General features: G+C 37.7%; 3 protein-coding genes and 1 non-coding gene across 6 annotated transcripts; 1 reads left to right on the top strand and 3 right to left on the bottom strand.

Moving 5' to 3' along the window:
- Positions 1 to 317: 317 nt before the first annotated feature.
- Positions 318 to 1535, bottom strand: LOC108869451. The gene has a single exon (XM_018653959.2). The coding sequence runs from the start codon at positions 912 to 914 to the stop codon at positions 420 to 422; it is 495 nt and encodes a 164-aa protein (XP_018509475.2). The 5' UTR covers positions 915 to 1535; the 3' UTR covers positions 318 to 419.
- Positions 1536 to 4304: 2769 nt separating this feature from the next.
- Positions 4305 to 6094, top strand: LOC103852500 (protein HEAT-INDUCED TAS1 TARGET 4). 2 transcript variants are annotated; one of them, XM_033274844.1, is made up of 4 exons: positions 4305 to 4452; positions 4899 to 4966; positions 5101 to 5582; positions 5667 to 6094. In XM_033274844.1, the coding sequence occupies exons 2-4, from the start codon at positions 4909 to 4911 to the stop codon at positions 5916 to 5918; spliced, it is 792 nt and encodes a 263-aa protein (XP_033130735.1). In that variant the 5' UTR covers positions 4305 to 4452; positions 4899 to 4908; the 3' UTR covers positions 5919 to 6094. The 2 variants fall into 2 exon arrangements, with proteins under 2 accessions (XP_033130735.1, XP_009127652.1); XM_009129404.3 differs by having other exon boundaries at positions 5101 to 5594.
- Positions 6095 to 6740: 646 nt separating this feature from the next.
- On the bottom strand, positions 6741 to 10403 carry LOC103852492 (eukaryotic translation initiation factor). 2 transcript variants are annotated; one of them, XM_033274814.1, is made up of 10 exons: positions 10109 to 10403; positions 9829 to 10001; positions 9426 to 9497; positions 9218 to 9313; positions 8970 to 9113; positions 8775 to 8872; positions 8610 to 8697; positions 8181 to 8531; positions 7834 to 8076; positions 6741 to 7736 (listed from the first exon to the last, which is right to left on the bottom strand). In XM_033274814.1, exons 2-10 carry the CDS (start codon positions 9949 to 9951, stop codon positions 6741 to 6743), a joined length of 2211 nt encoding a protein of 736 aa, XP_033130705.1. In that variant the 5' UTR covers positions 9952 to 10001; positions 10109 to 10403. The 2 variants fall into 2 exon arrangements, with proteins under 2 accessions (XP_033130705.1, XP_009127643.2); XM_009129395.3 differs by having other exon boundaries at positions 9829 to 9999; positions 10105 to 10218.
- Positions 9586 to 9689, bottom strand: LOC117129177. Its single transcript, XR_004452796.1, has one exon. It is a non-coding gene; the product is annotated as a small nucleolar RNA snoR103 (small nucleolar RNA).
- Positions 10404 to 10586: the final 183 nt, after the last annotated feature.

Below are 10586 nucleotides of genomic sequence, written 5' to 3'. Positions count from 1 at the left end.
TACAGTTGTACATATCAAATTCATCATAAGTACAATTTGATTGGACTAAATCATATTGAACTCCATTCGAAACATACTCCAAATGATATAATTAGCAAGATACGTATGAATAGTTGTCTGAAGATAATCATTTTAAGTCGTAACAATTAATCAGAGTATTCAAAGTCGAAATATATTTTTAGCCAAAACAAAGTCGCAGTATATATACCCATACATATATATTACAAAGTCGATATATATATACCTCAAAGGAATTTGTTTGCTTTCGATTAAAATTAACAGTTTCATATACAAGTCACGATGAATTTTGTGTTTTCCTGATTTTACAATATTTGATCAGCTCACACGATTAGTAAAAAAAAACACACCATTACAATTTATAAAAAGCTTCACAAGGCTTGAAGCTCACAAGTATGAAACTAGAAGGGGAAGAACATCAACAACATCAAGCTCGCGACGGTGGAACCTAAACCGAATGTGATGGAAAGAGAAGGTCGAGTGGTAGCTGACGAACCACCACCACCACCACCAGTAGGGACAGGACGGCGGCTACTACGACCCCTTCCACCACCACCACCACCACGTTTCCTAATGAAAACACGAAGAGAGTCACCGTGTTGTGCAAGACTTCGTCTCCAAGAGGTCGTCGTCGTTTGGGCTTTACTTTCTTGATTTTCAGATGAAACTGGTGAAGGCAGAGAAAAAAACAGAAGGAACATAATCAATGAACAATATAAAGCCAGTGAAATCCTCATTTGTGTGTTTATCAAAATAATAGGTGTGGATAATGTATTTGATCCAAACAAATCGGAGAACAAAATGGGATATTCCAGAAAATGAACGAGATGTGTAATGGGGGGCAAAGAATTAGTATTTACTGCTGTATTTATAACGCTAAAGAATAATGAGATCATGGCTTCAAAATGCGTGACTTTGTCTTTAAACCGGAGTGTATATTAGTGGATTACTAAACTATTAATGTACCGCCACTTCGCAGTCTTCGGTTGATTACGAAAAATATGAAAAAAAGAAAAGATTTGGCAGCAAATAAACGGCAGCGTGTGAAGAAAATTTCAAATCTTCGTCGTTTTAAAAGTGATAAAGGTGAAGTGGAGCTTCGGAGGGTTTCTAAAACTTTCTACAAAATGCTAGGCCAAGTGCAATTTGTGGGTATCACTGCCTGCTCACTCAGCCCAACCGTTGTTGTTATCTCGCTCACGACTCACGAGTCACGTCTCCGGTATTAGAAGATCCAATTGAAAGCCCATTTTATATCTTGTGAGAAGTCCATTAGCCCATGTAACTAGGGTTTGCCACATGAGTTCCCATATAAATAGTCATGCTATGTAATGAAAACCTCAACTTTTGGAATATCAAATATCATTTTCATAAATCTCTTTGTTCTTGGTGACAAACTTAATCTCTTCCCGTTTCTTTACATTTTCATAATAAAGCTCCTTTGAGCTATTCATCTTTTGCATCAATAAAGCTTTATAAAGCTTCAATCTTTCTTAGTTTAAAAATGTCTCCATCCGGTAACTTTTCACGAATTTCTTAATGCGTTTGTTTGCCGAAGAAAACGCATGCATTAAGATCGAGAAAGATTACATAATAATATTATATCGTAGATTGCAAATTTGATGTATTGTTTCTTGTAGTCGTATACTGTTGTACATATCAAATTCATCATAAGTACAATTTGATTGGACTAAATCAAATTGAGACATACCCCAATCTTACAAGTAGTAAGATATGAATAAGTACGATTATCTGAAGATTATCACCATAAGTCGTAACAATTAATAGAGAATTCAAAGTCTAAATATAACTCAAAAAGGAGAATTTCTTTGTTTTCGATTAAAATTAACAATTACATATATAAGCCACGATAACTTTTGTGTGTGTTTCCCGGATTTTACAATGATCAGCTCACATGATTTGAAAAAAAAAAAAACAATACACCATATTACAATGTATAAAAACTTCACAAAGCTTGAAGCTCACAAATTTCGAAACTAGAAGGTGAAGAACATAAACAAAATCAAGCTCGTGACCGTGGAACCGAAACCAAATGTTATCGAAAGATAAGGTCGAGTGGAAGCCGACTTAGGGACGAGACCGCGACCCTTACCACCACCACCACCACCACCACGTCCACCTTTCCTAATGAAAATTCGAAGGGACTCGCGGTTTTGTCCAAAACCTCGTCTCCAGGATGTCGTCATTAACGTTTGGGCTGTGTTTCCATGATTTTCATGAGATGAAATTGGCAAAGGCCGAGAGATTAAGAGAAGGAACATAATCAATGAAGAATATAAAGCCAATGAACTCCTCCTCATCATCCTGTATTTGATCCAAACAAATCGGAGAACAAAATGGGATTTTATTTACAAAATTAATGAGTTGTATAATGGCGCAAAAAATTAGTAATCTATCTTATTAAAACTCAAGTACAAAATTGGAGTGTTTGGAGACTTGAATAGGACTATTAAAAAATTTGGAGTGTTTGGAAACATGGATTGCAGTCTTTTAAAAAAAATTATTTTTGTTTGAAAACAAGGATAGTAATATTAAGAAAAAAAATAATGGGCTTATGTTTTTTTAAAAAAATTGAAAATTATCTAGGCCACTTTTAAAATATACCAAAATGGGTCAATCTAATTGCCTAAATTTTTTTTTTCTAAACTAACCATAAAACAAAATTTAAACTTTATATACATATTTCAAATCAAAATAATAATTCAAATTTGATTTATATCAAAAATTGATTCAAAAATATATATATATATATATATATATATATATATTCAAAAATGGATTTTTACTAAACTATTTTTCAATAACCATTATAAAAAAATATTGTCAATATATATAATAAAAATATAATACAAAGCCCAATTTGAAATACCAACTCAAATTATGGTTTTTATATTTCATATTAAGTTTTAAAAGTATAATCTATCTAATTATTTATATGATGGTATGTATAAAATACTATTAATTATATGATTACTTATATGATGGTACATATAAAATACGATTAATTATATGATGATAAAATACGATATATAATAATGACTAGGGATGGGCTTTTGGGTACCCATACGGGTTTGGTTCTGATCGGTTTGTATTTCGGGTTTTCGGGGTCAAAGATTTCAGCCTTATTAGAATGTTTCTAAATTTTGGTTTGAGTTCGATTTGGATCTTTGCGGGTTTGGTTTGGGTTTTGATAACTAATTTAAATTATTTTTAAAGTCTTAAATTATTATATATTTTAAATTTCTCAAAATGTATAAATAAAATAATATATTACGTATAAATTTGAATAACATATGTCATAATACTTAAGCTTAACATATCAATTGGCTTGATTTAAAATTTTGGATACGGAATCAATAATTATTTTAAGTATTTTTGGTGATTTGAGTATACTTTAACTATTTCAGATATTTACTTTTGACTATCTATATATATTTTCAAGTATTTAAACCAATTTAAAAGTATCATTTTGATGTTTTATATACGTTAAATCTTAAAATAATTAATATATATAAGTATATAAATCTATTTTTAGATAAATTCAGATACTCAAATACTTCGGTTCGGATCAGATTCGGTTCTTTAAATAACAAAATTTTGAATAATTAGAATATTTAATCAATTTATGTTCGGATTTGGTACTATATTTTTGGATCGGTATCGGTTATGTTTCTCGAATTCATTTTTCCAAATCCTAATAATTACATGAAAAACAAATATCAACATATTTTTCAAAATATACACCCGCGCGCCTGCGCGGGTCAAAATCTAGTTACTATTTATAACGCTAAAGAGTAATGAGCGCGCCGGTCAAAATCTAATTACTATTTATAACGCTAAAGAGTAATGAGATCATGGCTTCATAATGCGTGACTCTGTCTTTAAACCAGAGTGTATATTACTCCCTCCCTTACTTTTTCTAAAAAGTTTGTTTCAAAAATATTAAAAAAATTAATTGATTTTATTAAATTATTATTAATTAAAAGTTATTGAAAATTGAAAATTACAGAAAAAGTTGCATTTATTATTATAATTTAATGTGTTTTTTAATATCTCTGAAAATAATAAAATGTCTACAGAGGGAAGTATAATGTATTAATCATTATTATCGCTTAAAAAAATGCATGTCTTTGTCTTTAAACCGGAGTGTATTATTTAGTACTTATAATGCATCGCCCACTTGGCAGTCTTCGGTTGATTTTAGAAAGTAAGGATCAAAGACAAGATTTGGCCGCATCTAAACGGCAGCGTATTAAAGAAGCTCCCTAATTCGTCGTCGTTTTGAGAGTGATAAGAGGTGAAGTGGAGGTTTCTAGAACTTTCTATAAATTGTTACGCCAAGTGCAATTTTGTAGCTGTCATTACCTTCTCACTCAACCCCGCCGCTTGTTGTCTCTCTCTTTCACGTCTCCGGTAACTTACGTTCTCAATGTGTTTCTCTTCTTGATCTGTTAAGCTTGCTTTGTTTTGTTCAAGGATTATGCTTTGTGACTTGTTTAGAACAAAAGGATGAACCTTTAGTTACGTATTAGGGTTTTAACTTGAAATGAATGATGCTGCTTAATCCTTCTTTAGTTTGGTTTAAATAAGCTGTTGTGTTATTCTCTGACTTCTCGCTCGATCGATTAGGGTTTTGTTTATGTCCGAACTTGAAACAATGTTAGGTCTTGTTTTGTTGGTCTCTTCTCTTTACTTGTAGGAACCAACAGTCTCCATACTTAAAAAGTTGTCTGCTTTTACTTCCCATCTGAAACGCCTCTTAAGAAAAAGTTATCAACTTTATGAAAAATGGTTCATCTTTATTAGCTTTTACTCTGAGAATGTGTTATTGAACAATTTTTGTCATGCAATTTTTTCAGATCTAAGAAGATGTCTCAACACTGTCACGCAGATTGCCAGCGAGCCATGGATGCCCAAGAAGAGCATGGTAAAAAAAAAAGTTACTTTCTTTACTGTCATTAATGAAAGAGTGTGATTTGGTTTTTGACTGATACCTTGTTGTTACTCTCGTTTAAAGAAGAAACATTTCAAATGATTAAAGGTTTGTTTTTTGTGTTGCAGATGCAGCTGAAAGAGCCGCAATGATGGCGGTTAGTCTGATAAGCAGTGCTCGTATGGTAGCTAACCTGGACAGAGAGTACACTTCCTACTCTGCTCAGTTCTTGGTTGACAACGCCGGTCGCAAAAACGAGTCTGCTCAGGATCCGCAGCCCTCCACGTTCACCATCCAAGACTGCCTCCAGTACTTGGTGGAGATCGCTACTCCCAAGCCTGAGTCCGAGCCAAGAGAAGTGGACGAGCGACGCAGCACGCGGACTCTCAAAGACTGCCTCGAATACGCTTTGAAAGAAGGGTTGCCGAAGCTCGAGGACTGGACACATGTGGGATGTGTGCACAAGCCTCCCCCGTTTGCGTCTCTCATTCCTCGTGTGCCCATGAAAGGAGAGCTGATCGAGGCTAAGACGTCGGAAGAGGCGTCTAAGTTGCTGAGGAAGCAACCGGTGGGAGCGAAACTCCACGTGTTCAATCCTGATTTCGAGCGTGTTAGAGATGAGGTACAGTGCTAGCTTTTCTCTATCTCACTGATTACTATATATGTATGTTAAAGTTGTCTTATTGTGCGGCAGGGTTTTTACGAAGGCCCGTCAGGTCCTGAATCACGCTACGTTGGGCTAAGAGACGTGATGATAACTGGAAACGGGACGATGAAGGGAGGTCCGTTTTTGGAGGTGAAGATAGTCTACAAGAAGAAGGAGACGTTCCTCAAAGTGTCTTGCACTCGTGTGCTCACCTCACTCCCAAATGACAGCGGCGAGGAGTGTGAGGTGGAGCCAACGGGTCTGCTTGTTGATTTCATCATCCCTCGCTTCTCTAAGTAAATAAACTAGATCGTGGAATGGTCTTGGTTGAGTAAGTATCTAGAGAACAATGTGTCGGTTAATAAGAGTCAAGTATGATGTAAGTTGCTAAGTATCATGAAAACCGTATGCTAGTTGTGGAACTCGTTTGTAGTCCCAAGACTTTTATCTATGTGTAATGAAGTTATGTCTACTAATCATCATCCCTTTTAATATTTTTCGTTGCATGTTAGTTTTTTTAACCGCTTCTTAAAAGACTATTAAACTAATCGGAGAGATACAATAGAACATGCCGTTTTGCATGCAATAATTTACTAATTTAGAAGCATGATTTACTAATTTAGATTCTGGCTGGTTCGGCTTAAAATGCTCCAAAGTCTACGTTTAAGGAGAGGTCAAACCAATGTTTGCAATGGCATCTAGAGATTCGTGAGAATCACCCTCTACTTCGTGCACACAACCAAAAAAAAAAACTGGAAATCGAAACCTTTTTCAACATACATTTTGTCACGTTCATGAGAGTGTAATCTCGATGGTCTGTGTATTAGCTTTCATTTTCTATTAGTTTAAATGACATGCTCTATTAAAAATAAAATTTCATTCCACAAATGTTAAAACACTACCATTAAACAATAGTATCAACGTCTTGCGCATCTTGAACTAATCAAAACCAAGATGTAGCAGCAAAGAGAACATACACAAATAAAGAAAAACAAAACCATGTAACAAGATTGAAACTAATCTCGATGACTAGTATTGGTATTAACTCAACAAGTTTTTTAGAAAAGGTTTTGAGGAAAGATCTCACCTGTTTTTCCAGCGAGTTTGGGGTCTTAAACTGATCTACACCAAACTACGGCACGCCTCGACATCAGCTGCATGCGTAGCCAACAGAGAGTCGCTTACACTCTTGATAACAGCATCCAATACTGCTTTCTTGAACCACTCATCCTCCATTTTCATTAGAATGTCCTTGACCACCTCGAAACCAGACGCACTGGCCATAACCAAACTCCCAAGGATCTCCCCAAAGTTGTTTGGCGCCTTTGGCAGATCGATTCCAATGTCATCAAGCATAGACCCGTAAAGCAGACAGCCACTCCCTATGTCTTTAGGAGTTAGAACGTTCTTCGAGACCAAATGTGCCAAGAGATTCGCAACTGGTGTAACGCACGGTGGGTTTTTCTCCAATCCGAGGGAGATGGCTTCCTTGACGAGCTCGGGATGGTAAGATGGAGATTTCAGTTCCTCTACGCATTGCAATGCCTCATCCAACAGACGGACGTTGAAGTATTCTTCCAAAAGCGACTTGGTCTTCCTGCTGAGCACTTCTGAGTTCAAGCTAGTAGCAGCCATAGGAGGAGCCGCCACCTGTGGCTGTGGCTTCTCAACAGCTGGTTTGCTCGGAGCAATAACAGCTTTAGCCGGTTCGCCACTGTTGCCTTGCAGTAGGGCACTTGGTTTACCATTCAAGATACCACCGCTTCCCTGAGGTAGGAGCCTTGAATTAACTGACAGTGACTTGTTAATGATAGCAGGAGACTGAACACGCCCTGCGGGCTGAGGATTCTGCCTGTTCCCTCTGGGCATGGAGCGGGACCGTGCCATCTCCCAGCCGTCGTCATCCGTTACAGGCATCCCCGGCATCTTCCTTGCCCCTGGCATACCAGGCATCATTCCTCCAGTACCAGAACGTCCAAGGAAGTTTCCAGAGCCAAGAATATCAGCATCCGCACCACCACGGTTGTTGTTATTCCTCATATTCGCCATTGCACCAGGGCGCAACCCAAGAGTCTTTTCTGCCTCGGAGTGAATCTCAGTGATTTTCTTGGCTTTCATCTGCCAGTTTTACACAGCAAGAACAAAACATAAGTAAATACAGATTAATCTATGAGTAATTACTATACATATAGAAACGAGCTCTGTAAATTCTTACCTCCTCACGCCTTGGTATCCACTTGTCAGCTCGCAGATCAACAACATTACGGACCATAAATCTCAAGCGTGGCTCTAACATCGGGTGCACTGCTAGTTCCTTCAAACGGGTGAAGTACATGTCGTTTATGCTTCGTGATCTTAGGCTCTCATCGAGTTGTTTTCCAATGGTGATGAAAACTTGACAAAGAGCCTCAACATCTTCCTCTGCTGGGCAATCTTTATCGTCGGATCCTAAAAGCTCCTGCGACCAGACACAAACTTACCATGAGCTCTACAGAAAAAAAGTATTACATGAAACTAACTTTTAGCGGTACAAAAGCAGAGCGTGAGTAGTTATAATAATACCTGGACGATGTGATGAAGGATCTTCTCAGGGACCATCTTCTGCTTCAGAAGTTCACCAATTAAACGGATGTTTCCTAATGTCCTGAGCTTGGCCATCCTTTCCTTGTCCTTGCGCTCCATTTCTTGCGCTGGATCAGTCATCAGTCTGACTTCTTCCTTCAACTTGTCAGCGCCTTCAAACTGTTCTTGGCAATTATTCAAAAGCACTCTTTTGAAGGTTATTTCTTTTCCTCCGGCTTCCTCTGATGGGAACGAAGGCAGCTTTCCGTTGATATCAAAACACAAAAGAGCATACATCTGACAAAATGTGGGCTCAAGAACGGCCTTCTCAAAAATCAGCTGGATCACTCCCTGAATTTAAGAATAAAACCAAATCATGCCATGAAGAGAGAACTACAAACAATCAAATCCAGACAGAACTGGGGATACCTTTAGAATATCCGCAGAAGTGATACCAGAGTCAATTAATTGACCTTTAAGAAGATCATACTTCTCAGGAGTCATCTTGTTCAGAATACTGCAGAGAAACAGAACTATAAAATTCAATAAACACCAAAACACAAACATTCATAAAAGCCATGAAGTATACAATACCCTTTCACGGTCTTGAGAACTTGATCCTTTTCTGAGAGAGTTCCTCTTTTAGCTGACCATGGGACCTCTGCTTTCACAAGGGCAGGAGGAGGGCCAGACTGTTTCAGCAAGTTATGACGTTAGTTACAAGCAATAACCACCTAAAAGCAACCCAAGACATTGTCAAAAAATAAAATGTCAGAAGTCAACACTCACCCCTTGGATTGATCCAGAATACGCATCTCTAGATTCGCGTTGGTCCTCCCTTGACCTGTCTTTACTCGGGGAAGGAATTGGTGCACGAGTATGCCAATCACGGTTATCAGTCTCCGAGTAACGGTTTTGAACTTGAGCTGCAGGCTGAAAAGAGTAAACAAGAAAGGGAATTAAAAAAAATTAATCTGAAACAATTGACATAATCAAGAAAACTCGCAAAGCATTCAACAAAGCAGTAAGACAGTCACCTTGTTTTCCGAACGGCCCCAGCTCTGCTCTTCGCCAAAAAGATCAGATGCAATATCCTTACCGAGCTTCAGAACTTCATCAGAGACTTGGCTACCCTGCAGAACCAAAATGATGAATAACTAAGCGAATATTTAAACCAGAGCAATACAATTTATTTGAACAAACACAAAAAAAAAAAGAAAACAAAAGAAAGGGACGCATGTCTACCTCTTTAAGCTGAAGAAGCTGTTCGCGAGTGAACCGCACAATCTCATGACCCTCAAATCTCGAGTCTCCTCTCTACAAAACAAAAAAAAATCCATTAAAACGTCAACTTCAGAATTAAAAACATGGCTAGACTCAACACGCATGTGTTCTCAAATCAATAACATGTACGTAGGGTCCTTTATGAGCATCAAAGAACTTAAAAGAGTGCCCACCTAAAAAGTAATCAATCTCTGTCCATATTTACAGCAAGGCCGCATTGCTTAAGCGCCCCACCAAGAATTAGGACATTGCATTGTTGTGTCTCAGATTCCAAAACTCAGATTCAATCCAAAACGAGAGAAATAAAAAACGGAATCGAATTTACAGCTAAAAGTTCTAGAAGAAGAGCAAACGAATGAACAACCTTAACGGCAAAAGAAGGAGCGTCTTCGGCATTGGTAAGATCAGAGGAGGAAGAGGAAGACAAGGCAGAGCGTGGGGCGAAGATGCTTCCTCCACGACCTCCTCCTGGCCTCAAGCTCAACATCACTCTCGGAATCTTTCGCGGTAAAAGCTAGGATGGTTGTTAGTAGGGCTGCACAATAGACGCAAACGATCAATGGCGGAGGCTACGTAACCAGAGGAGTGAGATGAGAAAGGAGTATTTGAAATGAAAGAGACAAAATTGAAGAAGCGTTACCTGAGAGAGAGAGAGAGGGAGAGAGTTTGTGTGAGAAAGAATGAAGGAACGAACGCGGCGGAGAAGCGTATTGATGCTTCTTTTTATTTTCGTTATCAGCTTCTCCCCCTCAGGCGTTTTTAGGGTTTGGGCCTTTTATTTATTGGGCCTGATAGTACTCATACGGTCCATTGTTTTAAATACGTAATTTAATTATAAGATATTTCCAGACTGAAATTGGAGAGGTCTGTGTATTGTGTACTCTAACCTCTTTAGTCTTTTCTAATTGAAATTGGATTGGCATCTGCATTGCTCTTGTTACTTGAGTCGCTGAAACTTGTCAACATCTAAAGCTTGCGACTGAGGAAAGTAAATACTTCAGAGACAGAAACTTGTTTTATTGTCTTGGTACCAAACAAGGAAGTTCTTCGGAAAGCTCAAGAACCACTCCCTAAAAAAGAAGAAAAAGTCAGCTGATGATGAAGTTTCAGCGACGGGACTGC

This window comes from Brassica rapa, chromosome A01, assembly GCF_000309985.2.
Source record: "Brassica rapa cultivar Chiifu-401-42 chromosome A01, CAAS_Brap_v3.01, whole genome shotgun sequence".
Lineage (NCBI taxonomy): Eukaryota > Viridiplantae > Streptophyta > Magnoliopsida > Brassicales > Brassicaceae > Brassica > Brassica rapa.
Note: the sequence above shows the minus strand (reverse complement) of the source record. Positions and strands in the feature narration are given on the sequence as shown.

Bases quoted from the DNA above. Each gene is read 5' to 3' on its own strand.
- LOC103852492 (XM_033274814.1), bottom strand. From the start codon at position 9,951: ATGTTGAGCTTGAGGCCAGGAGGAGGTCGTGGAGGAAGCATCTTCGCC. The intron at 9,114-9,217 runs GTGACTGTCTTA...TACTCTTTTCAG, and splicing joins GGGGCCGTTCGGAAAACAAG to CCTGCAGCTCAAGTTCAAAA. The intron at 8,532-8,609 runs GTATCCCCAGTT...TCTTAAATTCAG, and splicing joins CTTCTGCGGATATTCTAAAG to GGAGTGATCCAGCTGATTTT.
- LOC103852500 (XM_009129404.3), top strand. From the start codon at position 4,909: ATGTCTCAACACTGTCACGCAGATTGCCAGCGAGCCATGGATGCCCAA. The intron at 4,967-5,100 runs GTAAAAAAAAAA...TTTGTGTTGCAG, and splicing joins GGATGCCCAAGAAGAGCATG to ATGCAGCTGAAAGAGCCGCA. The intron at 5,595-5,666 runs GTACAGTGCTAG...ATTGTGCGGCAG, and splicing joins TCGAGCGTGTTAGAGATGAG to GGTTTTTACGAAGGCCCGTC.
- LOC108869451 (XM_018653959.2), bottom strand. From the start codon at position 914: ATGATCTCATTATTCTTTAGCGTTATAAATACAGCAGTAAATACTAAT.